Source organism: Castor canadensis, chromosome 4 (assembly GCF_047511655.1).
Source record: "Castor canadensis chromosome 4, mCasCan1.hap1v2, whole genome shotgun sequence".
NCBI classification, from domain to species: Eukaryota; Metazoa; Chordata; class Mammalia; order Rodentia; family Castoridae; genus Castor; species Castor canadensis.
The window spans coordinates 163,716,695-163,734,834 of NC_133389.1; the positions used below are offsets into that span (position 1 = coordinate 163,716,695).

General features: G+C 36.9%; 1 protein-coding gene across 12 annotated transcripts in view; it reads right to left on the reverse strand.

Annotated features, from left to right (window-relative positions):
- Window positions 1–18,140, reverse strand: part of Fn1 (fibronectin 1) — a 63,796-nt gene that overhangs the window by 10,777 nt on the left and 34,879 nt on the right. For 3 of the 12 annotated variants that reach the window (XM_074071664.1, XM_074071661.1, XM_020181665.2), the window contains exons 24-38: window positions 15,806–15,997; window positions 14,227–14,499; window positions 12,928–13,110; window positions 10,794–10,883; window positions 9,314–9,583; window positions 8,230–8,346; window positions 7,528–7,692; window positions 6,738–6,893; window positions 6,035–6,148; window positions 4,943–5,212; window positions 3,573–3,760; window positions 2,651–2,738; window positions 1,607–1,783; window positions 596–685; window positions 182–361 (exon numbers count right to left, since the gene is read on the reverse strand). In XM_074071664.1, the coding sequence (XP_073927765.1) occupies window positions 182–361; window positions 596–685; window positions 1,607–1,783; window positions 2,651–2,738; window positions 3,573–3,760; window positions 4,943–5,212; window positions 6,035–6,148; window positions 6,738–6,893; window positions 7,528–7,692; window positions 8,230–8,346; window positions 9,314–9,583; window positions 10,794–10,883; window positions 12,928–13,110; window positions 14,227–14,499; window positions 15,806–15,997 (2,553 nt within the window). The remainder of the gene's footprint in view (window positions 1–181; window positions 362–595; window positions 686–1,606; window positions 1,784–2,650; window positions 2,739–3,572; window positions 3,761–4,942; window positions 5,213–6,034; window positions 6,149–6,737; window positions 6,894–7,527; window positions 7,693–8,229; window positions 8,347–9,313; window positions 9,584–10,793; window positions 10,884–12,927; window positions 13,111–14,226; window positions 14,500–15,805; window positions 15,998–18,140) is intronic. The other 9 variants (XM_020181668.2, XM_020181667.2, XM_020181666.2 and 6 more) reach the window with 3 other exon arrangements.

Genomic DNA, 18,140 nt, shown 5'->3' on the forward strand with positions numbered 1-18,140 from the left:
GCAGGCACTCTACCACTTGAGCTACGCACCCAGCCCTCACTGCTTTTATATAGAGAATGCATTCTAAAGTACTGGACTTCTGAATCTAATGATATAGTATTAAAGATGCAGGTAGAGAGTGTTAAGGACTTTGCATGTCCAAAGGAATAAGGGGAAAATCACAGCATGGAAGTAGCCATACCAGTAATGGTGGCCTCTGTGACACCAGGGCGGGGCCGAGGGACCACTTCTCTGGGAGGGGACCCAGGCTTCTCATACTTGATGATATAACCAGTAATCCTGGCACGAGGTGGCTGCCATGATACCAGTAAGGAGTTCGGTGTGGTGGTCAGGAAACGCAGGTTGGATGGTGCATCAATGGCTAAAAGAAAACCAATGAAAGTCTCAGATAATGAATAACCAAGAAAATTTCTCCCACAGTCTCTACTCACTCCAGTCCTAAACAGACTTGAGAGAATCTAAGAATTCTGTAAACTGAAATATGATTCACTGGAAGCCATAATATGAAAATGTCAGCCTCTCATTTGTTTCTTAAGTTCACCTGACTAATGATAAGGCAAGCCAGTAGCATTTCCCTAGTGGAAAGCATAGTTACCAGTGGAGGCATCGATGACCACAGGGGAGCTCCGGGAGTTGTCATTGAGGGTGTACAGGTGGATCTTGTAGTCAGTGCCTGGTTGTAAACCTGGGATTTGAGAAGATATAGTTTTTACCTGCTCTTGCTTTACCAGGAGAGTTTAAGCTCAACTGCAGTTGTCGTAGCTCCTTTACCATCCCGTATATATGAAGACCACAGAAGTGGTCCATATTTGAACAATAAAGCAGAACATGGTATGGATATTAATTGTTCAAGAGAAACATATCTCAAAATCAAATCGCTAATATAGACAAAGACCTTATAATAATTTTGAAATGCAAAAACACAGGTTTAGAAGTTACCTTCTTAGAGAATGAGGGGCAGTCACTTACTAAGGGATTTTTCTCTTTAGGATAATCAGGTCATTAGTTGGTACTGATAATCAAACTTTTAAATCTCAAAAAGATCTAAACTGACTCAGATATTAAACATTCTCTGATTATCATTTTGATCTTTATTAAGTAGTGCTGTTGTTTTTTATAAATTTAATTGTGCTTTTTTTTAATTGATGTTAATACTGAGAATTATATACCACCACTTCATTTCTTTCAGTTTTAAGCATTGTTGTAGTTTTTGTTTTTGTTTTTTTTTTCTTTTCCGTTTTTGGAATAGAGAGTTGCTATATAGCCCAGGGTGGCTTCAAGTTTAAGATCCTCCTGTCTCCCAAGTGCTGGAATTATAGGAGTACACCATCATGCCTAGCTACATTTATTCTTTTTAAATAAGGGCATTTTGGTGAAAGAACAAATTTGATGAATGAAACTTGGGTTATTTCCTTGACAAACATTAGATGAAGTTAGAAATTCAAAGACAAAGCTGTTTCTGATCATGGTATTAACTTTCTCAGACCATGCCATAGTAAAACATTAAAAATAAATTTAATCAAGGTAAGTCATGGAATTATGGATAAGCCAGTTTATATTGTGTCTACTGATTAACACACTTGGTCAGTGAGGTGAGTTCCCTGACCTGTGATGGTGTAGCTTCTGACATCTGGGCTGATGGTTCTCTGAACTGGGGTCTGGCCAGTAGCTGGGATAGCATCAACTTGGAAGCCAGTGATGGTCTCGGTCTTGGTTCTCCAGCTAATGGTGATGGTAGTCTCAGTAGCATCTGTCACACGGGCTCTTCTTGGAGGGCTGACATCTGCATGGGACCATAGCTACATATTAGTACCTGCTTGGCTCACACACATAAAGTTTGATGTTTTAAGTTATTTCCTTATTCTACACCAAATATATCCACTTCAGAAAATACACTGATTAATAATGTACAGGTTATTTCCTTTAGAATTCAGAGAGAAAAGGAAATATGAAAATTTTCACCTCTCATGCCTTTCCCTTGAAGAATGGAAAAGCTTTATAAATACTACTAGTGGTTCTCAGGCTGACTTTATAGTATCTACAAATACTTCAGTAAGTGTTCAAATGATTAACTGACTGTAATGTAAAAATGTATGTGATAGGAATAATAACATAGCCAGGTAACAATTATATATATAAATATATATACATACATATAGCTAGTATTATTGTTAGTATTTTGTCATTTTTAAAAGGCTTCGCATCTTTTCTCTCACCAAAAAACATCCCTATTTTATCCCTGTTTTATAGATGGTGAAAATGGCACTTTATATCACTGCTGAATGAACATACAGCAAGTTATTGATACAGCAGAGAACTAAAATCTGGGCCCAGTTTGGTCCCATACCTATTTCATTGTTACAGCAGAAGCCAGCGTACCCTCTCCAATCAAATCCTAACAAGTAGCACATAAGCGAGGTGTTCATCCTAATCCATAACACAAACATCATAAAGTTATGAAGTGATTCCACTTTATTTATCAGTAGACCTTTTTGAAGGGACAATAGAGGTGACAGTCAAAAAGATAGGGATTACATCAATTTCCAAATTGAGGTTCATTTCACTAATTTAGAGATCAAAGAAATCATTTATCATTCTTTAATTTTTGTTTATACCAAAGGTTGTGGATACTAAACTTTTGATTACTTACTCTCCAGAGTGGTGACAACTCCCTGAGCTGGTCTGCTTGTCAGTGTGTCCTTAAGAGCATAGACACTCACTTCATATTTTGTTGCCACCTAAAAATAAGGGCACAGTAAGCATTCACAGTGTCATTACATGAAGCTCAGTGAGTTTCATTAAAGATTGAAATAAATGTAGTGATCATGAAAGCAAAAATACATAAACTAGCAAAACCTACAACACTATAAATTCTTAAATTAATTTCATTCCTAACTACAGATGACTGACAACAGATTTAAATGAAGTGAATTTTAAAATGTTCTCATGGGGGAAGCCCAAGTAAGTCATAAATAACATATTTATGCTAAACCGATAAAAAATGAGGAAAATGGGTATTAGCCTGTTTTTTTCTTTATGATCTGACAGATACAAATTATGAATTTTTCTGGTCACAGAAAGGAAAAGAGAATTTTCTATTCTGTCTCTGAACCCTCTTCTGTAATTTTCCCTGGAATCGGTCTTACATTAAGATGCATACCAATCTCCTAGGATCCTAGCTAGTTTTCTACAAACATGTCTAGAAGGATTTAAAATATTTTAATGAGGGTCATGTCAATTTGAACTGGTACAAACTGAAGAATGTCTTTTGCCAAGGTAACACAGCTCACAAGATGCAGAAATTCATCTTATGGTTATATAAATTGCTCCTTACATACAAACAACCTTTTAAAATAAGCAGAGCACTTTTAAAGGAAGCACACAAATTCCAAAGCTATTTATAAAATTTGGTTCCAATAATCATCTGGAAAGGCAACAAAAATGAATTCTATTGATATAAAATTATAATAAAATTATTTGATGGTTGAGGAAAAGATCCCAATTAAATTCATTATGAGATTACATTTCCATCACCTTCTATTATATTCCAGTGACAGAAAGTTACTTCTTACCATGAGCCCTGACACAACCACAGATGAGCTGTCAGGAGAAAGGTTGATTTCCTTCATTGGTCCAGTCTTCTCCTTGGGGGTCACCCGTACTCGGTATCCAGTGAGTTGAACGTTGGGTGCTGTCCACTGGGCACTCAAGCTGGTGGGTGTAACCTGAGTGAATCTCAGGTTGGTTGGAGCAGGAATGGCTGTTGGGATGGTCATTGATTAGAGGTTATCTCACAGGAAATGGGGAAAAGGGAAAATAAAGTGAATTCCAAGAAATAAAATGGATTGTTCTTGTAGTTAGACGGATTCCCTGGTCCAGCAAAGATCAGTACAAGAAAGCAACAAGAAGGATACAAAATGAAGAAAGTGTTGCTGAAAAATGTGTTTTATATCTATCAATTCTCAGAATCGCTGGAAACACTTGGGTAAATTCCAGAACTCTAAGAGACTTTAGAGTTTGGGAGGTTTTGTTTTGATTTTTTTTTCCACCTTAAAACACAAAAAAATCACATTGGCTCATTGGTCATTAGGATTGATTTTCCATTTGTATGAAAAGATGAGCAATGGCTCTTTTTCTATACAAATTATCTTTGTATGGAAAACCATTTCAATGTATTACATCCCAAAAAGGCAGAATTGTGTTTGTACTGTCTTTATATTTGGACCCATGGCAGACATCATTGTTAAATTTAAAGTATTGTCTGTGGTGCAGCATAAGAAGAAAACTAGCTCACAACAGAAGCAGAAAAGAGAAGCAAAGAGCAATAATACAGGTTGTCTCCGCTACAGTTTATGCTGTCACTAGAACACATCTTTAGCATTCCACCCTGCTCCAGAAATAAAGCACAAGAGGATAAAGAATTGTAGAAAGCATTTGCCCAAATGACTGTTTCCTATGTGTCCGAATCAGAATCCTTTAAGCAAATTATACCCCTAGCACATGATCTCTAGCCAGGAAAGAAAGGTCTTACCCATGCGTTCTCAGATCATACTGCCATGAGAATGCCTCAGTTTGAGTTCTTTTCACAAGTAAGTGCTATGATGCTAAACTTCTTTCCTTACATACAGTTACAGTAACCACAGGGAGTCATAAATTAGAAAATAATCCACAATTTCATTGTCATCTTCAAATGTCTTACTTTATGGCCTTTTTAATAAGCCATGCTAGTCCAAATTCCCTTTATTAGACTTATTTACCTAAATATCAGCTAAACTTTATTGTTTATTACCATTCCTCTTTAGAGAGGGTCTTTCCTAACAGAATTTGAGGGTTGTTTTATCCCCCTTACCCGGGAACCAATTGCCCGATAAAGTATATAATGTCAGCAAGGCATAAAGCCGCTGCTCCCGTGTGCACCTGCGTGGTGCCGTTAACGATATACCTGTGGACTGGGTTCCAATCAGGGGCTGGCTCTCCATATCATCGTGCAAGGCAACCACACTGACTGTGTACTCAGAACCCGGCCTGAGGCCTTGCAGCTCTGCAGTTTCTTCTTCACCATCAGGTGCAGGGAATAGCTCATGGATTCCATCCTCAGGGCTTGAGTAGGTCACCCTGTACCTGGAAACTTGCCCCTGTGGGCTTTCCCAAGCAATTTTGATGGAATCGACATCCACATCAGTGAATGCCAGTCCTTTAGGGCGATCAATGTCTGTTAGGCAAATTAATGGTAAGAGGTTATGTGAAAAGCAAGTTGTGAAATAAGCATTTTTATAACATGCAAAGCAGTTTTGCAGAAACCATTTTCTTTGATGAATTAAACTCCAATTAACCCACTATTGAGTGGAAAATTACTTGACATTTGCTTAAATTTTTTTGGTTTAGAAAATATTTAACATAGCACTACTTATTATAACAAGTGTATGTGAGATGTGTAGACACCCTGCAAAATGTCCCCACAATGGAGATTTATTTATATTAATTTAAAGATATTCTACCAAGATTTGTTTTTGCCATGTGATGTTAGTTTCCTAGACCTGGGTTTTCTATGCCTTGGAAGTGGTAAAGTTGATTTTCAATGTTAGATTCAGAGTTGCTGTAATTTTTCTTACACTCTTTTTTTTCCCCTCTCCATTAAGTATTTATATTAAACACTGATCCAGTCACAGTCCTCCAAACATAATAGCTTTATGAAGCACACTTCAGTAAACTTTACCATCCAGTCATAGAAAAGAAGGTCCAAGCAAAATATTTTGTAGATTTGGTATAGGCAAATAAGATTTTGCTGAGGCCATTTGAGCAAAAGAAATTCAAAGCACAGCAACTAACTATGGTAGAATCACAACTTCCTTTCCTGTAAGTTCGCTACCTGGCACTGAGAAGAAAAAATGTTTGTCAAGGGCTCAGCTCAAGATATGAACTGGTCAGCCAGTTGGCTGTCCTTGTGCACAACTGAAAAAGACATGCAGAAGGCATTCAGATACCCAAGAACAAAATTTGAATTTAGAAATGTTAACCAAGCATTGTTACGTACTGGTTACTGCAGTTTGAACCAGGGGCTGGCTCTCTCCATTTTGATTCTGAGCATAGACACTAACCACATACTCCACTGTGGGTTGTAAGCCTTCAATAGTCATTTCTGTTTGATCTGCAATGGGAATTAAAAGCAAACACAGTGTCTATACCCTATAAAGGCATTCAAGTGACTTCTAGAGTTTGGTAGTAAGTTTGATAGTAAGTAAGCCTAGAACTTTTATTTGCAGAATTATCATGAAAATATGGAGGAATCAGACATCAATTTCCTCTTGGACAGACCTATTCATTGCTAATACAAATTTACCATATCAGTATGGTAAAGAACTGTTCAAGGTCTTTCACAAGTATATGGGATTCATATAAAAATAAAAATAACAGATCTACAAGAAACTGAAAAATTCAGATAGTCCACCCTTTTCTTCATGATGTGCATGCTAAACAAGACCATAAAGGTGGATGTAATAATTTAAGATGTCTATACCACTAAACAGAATGGTGCATGCAAAACCTGAAATGCATGTATCCTAAAACTTCAACTGTGAAGTAGACTGGTAACAGTTTCAGCCCTGAACTATGAATGGGAAAACTATGACCCAGGGCATACAATATATAGTACTCAGGACAAGGGGGCTATTTATTTAAAAAAGAAAATTGTGTAGGCCTACTCATTCTGCTGTGTGTAATATGCTGGTCATTCTTACCTGGACCTGCAGTTTTAGTTTTTGATGGTCCTGGGCCATTTTTGGGAGTGGTGGTCACTCTGTAACCAGTAACAGGAGAACTTGAAGGTAGCCACCTGACACTAATGCTGTTGTCCTGAACATCTGTCACTTGCATCTGGGATGGTTTGTCAATTTCTACAAATAAAAGCAAGGAGAAGTCAGTGAAGCCCTAGTCATTGGAAACAAGACCACTCATGTCCCGAGTTCTGGTGCATATTCAAATGATCTCTTACTCCTATTAATTTCTTCCTGGTTTTTGGGCAAGAATAAAGAGTTAGCTTTTTGGGAGGATGGGCATGCATTTTGACACCATCACAACTATTTTCAAGGTAACTGCTTCATTCAAAAAGAAACTACATCCCAGATTTGTCTTCTTACATTAGCAACTCATTCATTCCTTTTTCAACAAATGCTTATCAAATATATCCTATGCCTATCTCTATAGGAAGCATATGAGATAGATCTCTGCTTTCAGGGTGCTTCCTTGTATTTGGCTCAAAACTCTAACAGTTGCAGGTGTTGTTAGGTATAGGCTTTTGTCTTATTAAAAAGGAAAATGAGGGCTGAGGGGTGTAGAACAGTGGTAGGATGCCTATTTAGCACACACAGGCCCTGGGTTCAATCTCTTGCATTGCACACACACATACACATACTCATGCAAAGGAAAATCAATTTCACAATGAAGAAAATAACAAATGCCTTGAAAGAACACTGTAGACAACCTACTTGAATAAATAAGCCTGTGTCACTTCAGGAGAGGAATGTGTACCTGTTCGATAATCAATGGAAATTGGCTTGCTGCTGGCTGGGCTGTCCCCACGGCCAGTGACAGCATACACAGTGATGGTATAATCTGCTCCAGGTTTCAGGTCACTGATGGTAGCTGTAGACTTGCTCCCAGGCACAGTGAACTCTTGGACAGGGCTATTTCCTCCTGCATGAAAAGGGGTTAGTTGAGAATATGAGGCGCTTGGAGTTACTTGGGTTTTACTGATTAATTAATACATTGAAAGAAGTATGTAAATCACATCTCACTTCTTATTCCTTTCTAAAGAGTGCTACTAAGAGAGTCTAAACAGGAACATATACTTATGCATGTAGTAAACCTTGATAAGTATATAAAATTAGGAGAAAATTGAAGTTCATTTTATCTTAACATTCTAGTTTTAAGATGTTACTGAATTGTAGAGAAAAGTAAAAAGGAAAATCACATTTCACCAATAACAATACATTTGTGAATTTACAATCTTTTTTTCCTCCACTCTGCTCTTCCCCCTCTATTGTATAAACAGTTTTTAATCTTAATTTTATAACAAGTAATATACATAGCTTCCATGAATTCTTGGAAAAGTCAACATCCACAAACTAGGACTGTCAACATTTCTTTAGTTCCATGTCCACTACTGGGCTTCTAGGTTGCCCATGACAGAGTCTGATCTGGTTAGTATGAAACAGCATGCAATTAACGCACCTGTTTCGCCATAAGTGATCCTGTAATATCTCACTGTAACAGCAGGAGCATCCCAGCTGATCAGTACGCTGGTGGGGGTCGAGGCAATGACTTCCAGATCTCTTGGAACATCAGAAACTAGAAAAAAATATGGGACGGGTTTCACATCCACAACTTTTAAACAATGCCCAGTTTCTCTTTGTTCATTTTCCAGGTAATTGTCTTTATGTATCCTTTAAACGAAAATGCTTACTTAAAGAATTAACAGAATTAAAAATTATGAACAATTCAAGACAAGGGGTTAAGGGAAACCATTCCAATTGTGATAAAATGATTATTTTAAACTTATTTAGGGATTTTTCTTCAACATTTTCTTTTGAAAAATTTTACAACAATTGAAGTTACAAAAATAATACAAGGAACATCCATATACCCTCTCCTTAGTATGTGCTATTTGGAAGCATTTACCTCACTTCGCTCTTTCAACTATTTGTGACTAAGGTACATATTATCATGATGACACTTTTCCCCAAGTACTTCAGCATCTAACCTTCCAAATAATGCCACTATTACAGTAAAACTGTATTTTAAGGTAACTTTGAAACAGTATTATGTCTTCTATATTTTGAATAAACATAAATACATAAATATCTAAATTGGGTGAGAAATTTCTTGTGATAAAGAAATCATCATCTTTAAAATATTGTAAAAGGGAGATTCTCCCCATATTCTGTCCTTTCCCTCTCCATGTCTTTAACCATGATTTGCTTTTTTGTTTTTGGTGGTACTGGGCTTTGAACTCATGGCCTCTTGCTTGCTAGGTGGGTGCCCTACCACTTGAGCCACTCCTCACCAGCCCTTTTTTGTGTTGGGTATTTTTGAGATAGGGTCTCACAAATTATTTGTCTGCACTGGCTTCAAACCACGATCCTCTCAATCTCTGCCTCCCAGAATAGTTAGAATTATAGACATGAGCCATCAACACTGAGCCCATGATCTATCTTATGAGAGATGATGAGTCAGATGACATGAAGCTATTTTACAGACTATACCAATTACATAGGAAAGTCTTCTGAATTACTTTGCAGACCAGAAACAAAGTTACCTGTTGATTGTTGGCCAACCAATGGATGACTTTCTTCTCTGCCATAAAGAGCAACAATGGTAATCACATACTCTGTGCCTGGAATAAGGTTGGTGAGGGTGATGGAATTCCGAGATGGGGGCACTCGATCTTCTCGGGGTCTTCCACTGCCATGCTCAGGATGATGGCGAATCTTATAGCCAGTGATGGCAGCTCGAGGAGCAATCCAGTGGACAGTGAAAGAGTTGGCAGTGATATCAGAAAAGTCAATGCCACTTGGGGAATCAAGACCTATTTTTCCCATCCAGGGGAAGAAAAAGAAAGTGAGGAAGATATAAAGGAAAGTAACAAATACCCACTGCAATGCAGTGATGTCTCATAAATTTCATGTTATAACATACTGATTCTAAGCCATATATGAATTTTTATATCATAAATTCAGAGTTAAAAATTGTCAATTCATGCATTCATTAATATTTTCCCTTTTGCTAAGTCATTCAAGCATATCATTATAGTGTGTTTCTGCATTACCATTGCAGAAAATGGTGAATTGATATGGGACTGAGATTTTCAAGTGCTTCAGCACTCAGTTATTCAATGTTTCCATTCTACAAATGTATCTCCCAAAGTAAAGCAAGATTTGCTCACTCTCAAGTTAAATGTTTGAATCCCTCATAGATTCAAAATTTAGTACATTTTTGAAATTAACAAGAATTCAGTGTTTATCTCTTGTTGAAATCACTTAACCTCTCTAGGACTTCCAGAAAATTTTTGTTTTGAGTTATAGCATCCACTAATTCTATTCCATAATATATTCAAACCAAACTGAGATATCTTAACTCCTTTTTTGGAATCAGTGAACTATAAATAAATGAATATTAATTTTATTTAACTTTTTTTGTGGCACTGGGATTTGAACTCACGGCCTCATGCTTGCTAGAAAGGGGCTTTTACCTCTTCAGCCAGTCTGCCAGCCCATGGGTATACTTTTTTAAAGGGAAAAATTAGAAGCAGTGCTCATATTTAAGAAAGTAAATACTATTTATGGGATTCACTTCAACTTTCTTCTTGTAGTAAAAGATATTAAGTAGAGAATATACATAAATTTGTTGATTTAATAAAAGAGGAAAAACAGATGACAAGGACAGTGTTGGGGAAGCTTTAGGCAAAACTGCCTAATCAAATGTCCATCCACCCCTAAATAATAGAGATGATGAGATAATCTTCTTGGGAGTTTTTTTTTTTAAGGAAAATCACCAAAGTTTCTGGACTTATTTCGGTTCTCAGTGGAAGTAGGGAGTAGGGACTTAGTGACTGAAATCTAATTAGTAATTAATAAATGTTGAGTGAGGTTTTCAAGAGCAGTGATGAAAACGTAATGACAAGGCTACATGCACCGCCACTCACAAAAGACAGAGATGTGTTTTTAGAAGTAGCATTTCATTGTTACTTAAAATTGTAGGTGGAAGCTACTCGCTAAGCATGGTGCCATATGACTCACCTGTTTTCTGTCTTCCTTTAAGAGGCATGCTCTCGTGTTGCTCGTAGACACTGGAGACACTGACTAAATATTCAGTCCCTGGCAGGAGATCTGAAGAAACAAGTGGAACTTATTTTAGACTTGTGCTTGAAAGCCTGAAAAACCAAAGCACTCCTGAGATTATTTGAACTGATGATAAGTCCAGGTAATTCAGTCCTATAGCCTAATTACACCTAAATGAACATTGCTACCTCGACATGGTCTGTAATTAGGTGATAAAGAAGGGTCACTTTGCCTTGTAGCCTCTTGAAGCCCTGACCTCAGATCCAGCTCTGTGAGTGGATTTGCTGCAGCTAATATTTCTCTCACTCATTTGCTGGTGTGCCTGTAAAGAACAAATACTAATAATTGTTATGGCTCTGTGCATTGTTATTTACCTCTCCAGCAACCTAATGAGGTGGTTTGCTAGTTTTTAAAGCAACTCTATTGCCAAAGAATATATTGCATATATTTAAAATACAGTTTGACAGATTTTGACATGAATTATTTGTGGAACCATCTATGTATGCAAGATATTGAACACTTCCATTACTTCTGAACATGGTTGGTTTACTACAATTATCCCCATTTTACAAAGGAGAAAAACAAGGCACACAGAAGTTATTTTCTTTCATTTATTTGCCCAAGATCATACAGGGGTTGATCCAGGCTGGGACCAAGGTGTTCTTTTTTAGAAAAGAGCCATACTCCATAGGTAAAGAATTGGACTCTGCCATATTAAGGTGAGAACAGAATATTTTTTTTAAAGTTTAGTATACATCCCTGGGTATCCTTCTCTCTCATTTTGATATGCTTGAAAGGTACAGAGTAAGGTTTGGAACGTTTGCACTTCTGCTCACTAAGATCCTCCCTCATTCCCCAGCACCTTGTCCACCCTTCAGTGTTTCTGTAGAGGCTCCTATAAGGTTTGGAAAACACCAGATTGGGGTCGAGATGTGGAAAGGATGGAGATGGATACTTGAACTCCATTTCTTCCTTCCAACTTGGTCAGGGGCAATTTAACTTAGCAACTACATTCTATAAAACATGATAGTAATGACTTTTGGGGAAGATTGTTACCTTGAGGTCAGAGCATTAGGTACAGAAGTTCTTAGAATACATGATTAACATGTGACAGGTCTTGGCTAAGCTGGAGCCAACATGTGATGCATTGGATAATATGGTAACTACTGATTCCAGCATGTTCTAGAACAGAAACAGTCCTATGGACTCAATCATGCAGGTGTAAGGATGCTCTTGTCCTCAGCCATGAAGTGAGAAACCAAGATTGTGGTCATACTTAGCTGCCTTTGTGTTTTACATTCTGAAACACATCTGAAAGGAAGAGGATGTTTTCACACTACCATTTGGGAATCTATAAATGTAAGCTATTTTCCACCTTATATGAACTCTTCTGTTGCTCTTACCTATTTTACTACAAGAGTGAAATAATAAGGAACAATGTTTATGTGAAATACACCACCATGTTGCAACCTACTCCAATTTTCTTTAATAAAAATTGTCTGTTCCCAAATGGTAGGAAGTAGAAAGAGACAATTTCTGTAAATTGTTTATTTAACATTAGTTGTTTTTAAGTCCTCAGCCTTCTGCAAAATCCTGCAAACAGATGCTTTTTGAAGTACAAATTAAACTTCTGACTCTTCATAATATCCTGATCTATCCCAAGCCATCAGTAACTCACTATTTCTAAGTTTTCAAACGCTAACGTAGATTACATGCTGACACTGTTCCAAAAAATGATAATAGAACAGATATGACAACACTATTTTCAACCCTCATTTTTCCTCTCTAGCATTTAGATTTGGCTGTGTAATTTCTCTTAATAGTCACTTATTTCTATGTGCTTAGTTGGAAGTAGAATGTGTTTAAAGTCTTTGGATTCAAAATGCCAGTGTTTTCCAAGATGATTTTTTTTAAGTTGTGGATATCAAAGGTATATCAAGAAAACAATAAACATTACACCTTTCAGAATTTACAGAGCTGCATGTTAAATTCGGATATTAGTTCATAGCTCTGTTGCATCTCTCTCTTATTTGCACCTATGTGAGAACTCAGAATTAATTCATTATGCTCCAGGTTAGTATTTATTGCTTACTTGTTAAGACCACTGCATTGTCTGAAGGAGAAATTGACAATTCTGCCACATCTTCCTCATTTTTCACAGGTGAGTAGCGCACAAGAAAGTTGGTCAGCTCAATGGATGGAGGTGGGGCCCAGGTGACACGCATAGTGTCTGAACCAATATTGGTGAATCGCAGGTCAGTAGGAGGAGGGACAGCTGGTTTCAAATAAGGAGGAGATTATGTTAATGTACTTTTAAAGATAAAGCTAACAAAAATAGCTGGCAAGGTAAAACCACCATTTCATGCACAAAGAAAACAGTCATAACCATGCAATAATCTAATCTAATCATAGTGTTCTACTGTTAAAAAAATAACACGACTGTTAGGCCCCTTTAACCTTTCTGCCATCATCAATGTATTTTAAAGAATAATTTTTATCTACTTTCAAGTAGGTTGGCTTTAAGTACATTATTAATACCACTGAAAATGACTCTTATCCCAGGCTGAAGAGGCTTAAGTTGCCACACAGCAAAAAGAAACACAGCAGTACTTTCCAAAGAGACACATGCACACAGACAAAGAGACAAGAGGATCCTAAATTTCCCCCCTGACGTGAGATGTCTACAAGCTACTGGCATAGCTACAATTCCATTCAGTGAATTCTGCTTATAAGTGAGAAGAGTTCATGCAAATTGGTTCTCAGCGTGTTTCTTACCATGCAGGGCAGAGAACCTTTAAAATGTTGCATGCTGGTCCCCAGACTGTGGTTAAAGAGGAGTTTCTTTACCTTGTGATAGCAACAAAATCTAGAATGCTCCAGTTTATTTTTCCTTACCTTAAAACAACTCCCTTTCATTCTACCCTAAATTTTGATAGGTTTTTAGTCAGCTGCAAAGCAGAAACATGGTGAAGTTTATCAAAGGGTAGAAGGAACAAACAGTGTAATGGTACATGTTGGAAATACATCTGTCCGTATTATCTGGTGCTTATCATGACATTCATGTTAGATAGTTTTAAAATATCTAGGCCTGCAAATTTAACCTTTATATTTAATATTTAATAGATCAAATATCTGATTTTGCATTTAATAGATCAGATATCTAAATTTCTCCAGCTTTATACATATATTGTGGTTTAAATGAAAGTGCACCTCAGACTACTTGATGTCTTCATTCAATTAGGTTAGTATATGCATTTGCTTCCTTTTGCCCCAGTCCACCCAGTCTTAATCTATGTGGTTTTTCCCTTGAAACATCCATATTTAACCAGAGTGACTGGTGTCAGCATGCAACACCATCCATGTCTCAAACACAGAAGTTTTCAAAATTCACCCGTTTGTTGTGTCAGTGTAGTAGGGGCACTCTCTCCGCCATTAATGAGAGTGATAACGCTGATGTCATAGTCAATGCCAGGCTCCAGCCCTGTAACTGTGTAGTATCCTACTGAGGAGTCCACAAAATCTTCAAAAATAGGGATCCCTTCTCCTGCCGCAACTACTGTGATGCGGTACCCAATAATGGTGGAAGAGTTTAGCGGGGTCCACCTCAGGCCGATGCTTGAATCGGTTATATCAACAAAGCTTAGGTCAGTGAGTTGGGGCACCTCTATTGAGTTACAAAGCAAAGGGGAGGGGGGCAAAAGGAAAATAGAGGCAAAAAAGAGGAAAAAATAAAGCAGTGTACATCAGGTTACCAGTAGTAAAATTGATGGAATGGTAAAGCAATGATGGTAATATGCAATTTATTCCAAATTATCTGAAAAATTTCCTAAGCATCATGAATAGTTTGCTTCCCTGGGAGAATAGAGCAGGCTACAATATTCTTTTAGGGATTTTCTTGCATTTTGAAAATGTCCCCAAACAACACACTTTAAATTTCTCAAGTTTCTAAGACTCATAGGCCTGCTTAGGATGTCAAAACCATTCCAAAAACCAAGACATTGTATCTGAGTAAGCATCAGGAATGTTTATGAAAATATATCCAAAACTGTTTTAGTAGGAAAGTAAAAGCTTGCATGACGAAGGTTAAAAAAAAAAAAATTCACTAACGAATTCTTTTTCACTCCATACAAAACTCACGACAACATTTATAGTGCTAATATGTATGGTGTGAAATGTGCCACTCAAAAGCACATTCAAGCCAAGGCCAGACGGCCCTGAGGCCATCGCCAACATTTAATTCATAATCAAATTTATTTAATTAGCATTAGTAAACGCGTACCAACTAGTGCAAAGGGGAACACAATCTGCCCAATGCTTTCATTCTGTCATAATCCAATTTTGGAGAAATAAGGAACCTATCCCTAAATAGGCCATTGCCGTGCTGTCTTTCAATTCATGAGAGAGAGCGCCCTGAAGGCTTAGCCTTTACTCATTTCTTTCTGTCTCTCTTTTTTTCTCCTCCAGTTTTAAAAAAGGATTTAAAGCTGCAAAATAAAGAATTGGACATTGCCAAACAAGTGCTATTTCAGTGCCCACATATGGAAACAAAAGCTATTTTATAGCTAGCTATTCAAAATTGTATGGACTGTAAAATCAAGCACAAAGGTACTGATGGGATGCATTTACCACATTACTTTTAACCTGTCAGCACTGAGTACAGACACATGACACTGTTTTAGTAATATTTCCACGTGAGCAGACAGTACAGAGTTAATGCCATGGTTGCCACTCCATTACATACCCATCGCAACAAACAGCATCCCAGTGAAGCACAGACAGTAAAGCAGTGTTAACAGCAAGCCTTTGTCCAAACAGTTTCTTTTGACTTCATGGCTTTGGAGAGTGCAGTTGGGAGGTTGGAATTAAATCCCAGATACATTTGACACACTCAACCATCTAGGGATTAAGATGCTAATCCCCTCTCTAATTGAAACTGCCACTCTGAGAATAATAGCTTATTTTTCTATTACCTGGGATGATGGTATCAGAGATAGGGACACTTTCCTTGTCATCTTTGACAGTATAAACACTGACATTGTATTCCAGGCCAGGATTCAGGTTTTCAAAAGTGCAGGAACTCTGATCGGCATGAACCACTTCTTCCAAAGAACTTCCTTGCTGCCCATTTGTAGGTGTTGTGGTAATCCTATAACCAGTAATATCTAGAGAAAACAGAAAATGGAGAAAGTTACTATACACAATATTCATGACCCAGAGCACATTAAAGTAGACTCTGATGATGGACCCACAGAGAGAATGGGGAAAAGACTCTGCATTAACTGAGGATTCACCATCATTAAATGCTTACACCAGCACTTTGAGGTTGATCAAGATGCTGATTGTCAAGAAAATCTTAGACATTGTGATACGTGAAATCAGCCAGGTACAGAAAGATAAATACCATATGTTTTCACTCATTTTAGGAAGCTAAAAAATTTGATCTGATAGTAGATGAGAGTAGAATAGTGGTCAACTAGAGAAAAGGAAGAGGATACAGAGAGGCTAATGTACTACAATAAAGGTAAGAGGCATTAATTCTAGTATTCTTGCACAGTAGGTGATTATAGTCTACAACAATTTATAATATATTTCTAATAACTGGAAAGTCTGAAAGTACCCAACATATAGCTATGATAACTGTTTGAGAAAATACAAATGTTAATTTGAACATTACACATCATATCCATTCAATTATCTTATCCATAAATATATACAAAAATTATAATATGTACAAAATGCAAATATGTACATAAAATAATTCTACCTTTTAAAAAAGAAAAAAAAAGGAATTTTGGAAAAAGGAGAAGTGATTAGCAAAGACTTTTCTGTCTTCAAATTCCACCCTCCTTCTATTATCATTTCACCCTGCTTTTCCTTAATGGACCATCTGTAGGACAGCTAAGGAATTCCATTTCTCCTGCCTAATCTGGAATCCTTCTCAACCTAAGCACATTCCTCCACTGAAGGCGCTCCTAAATTTAAATGTATGAACCTTTGGAATTTTCAGGAAGAGAATCAAGAAATGGGAAAAAGTGAGAAGCAAAAGTGATCATACTTGAAACAATACTAATTATTGAAAACTTCAGGAATGATGAAGATTGGGCATCAAAAGGGAAGAGGGGAGGGATCATTCAAATAAATACAATGGTGAGTAAAGATCTACAGCCCAGGCTAAAAGTAAGAAGAGAAAGAATAATGATGCTAAACTTACTAAAGACGAGGAATTGGCAGTATATTTTGCGAACACTGAAATGGCTTATACAAGGAGATCTAACTGGATGGGAAATTAATGTTTATATCATCACATTTGCTAGGGATCATCTGAATGGGCAGGTCAGGCCATTAGACTGGAGATTAATAACCTAGCTGCCAACAAGCATGAAACTCACCAGCTGAAAGTCTCAAAATCAGAGTATCTCAGGTATAAATAGTGTTGCTTTGGCTTACATCATAAGTTGTATTTCCACAGAAGATAGAAAGTTCACCAAAACCATTCTACTTCAGAGGAAGATTAGAAAGGATATTTTGTGTGATTGTATAGATTGATCAGCTCTAGATATAATTGCTTTAGCTGTGTGTCCAGGCAAAGGTAGGAACTATGCAAGAAATGATTTTTACAATAACTTTAAAGTAAGAAACAGTTAAATAATAAATATACTCCTCCAACTAAGTACAGCAGGTATGAGTATAGCCCACTTTAGTTGAAACTTCTGTTTGGCTTAATTTAGAATTGTGATATCTCAACAGCAGTTTCTCCAGTATACTTAATATTAAACAATACAATTACATTTAAATTAACATGTCTCATTTAAAGAGACTTTTGTGTGGATTTGGTAAAGGTAACAAAAATCTAAACTTTCTTATCATTTTGATGGCACATCATGCTACCTGAATATTGCTATAGCTATCTTTTATGCATTTTAGGATTGCATACTCTAAAATATGTGTGAACAAGGACACAACAGCTTCATTTTTTTAAAGTTTTAAAAATAGTCATGGATTCCTTCACCAATTTTCTCTGATATTTCACCGATTCTGAATATCAGTGAAGAAACACAAAAACAGAACCAATGACGTTCCAAAGATGTGATCTTGGGTGTAAGAAGGAGTCTAAAAAGTCACAATCCCAGTTCTGTAGTATTTAAAATATGTCAATTTTTTTACTGAGTCTCAATTTTCTCATGCTGTAAAATGAAGGTTATTTCTGCCTCTAATCACCCTAAGATTTTTGTAATGCAATGCATCTCATGACAAAATAGTGAGTACTCTGAATCCATGGGTTACACACCTATGGATCCAACAAAT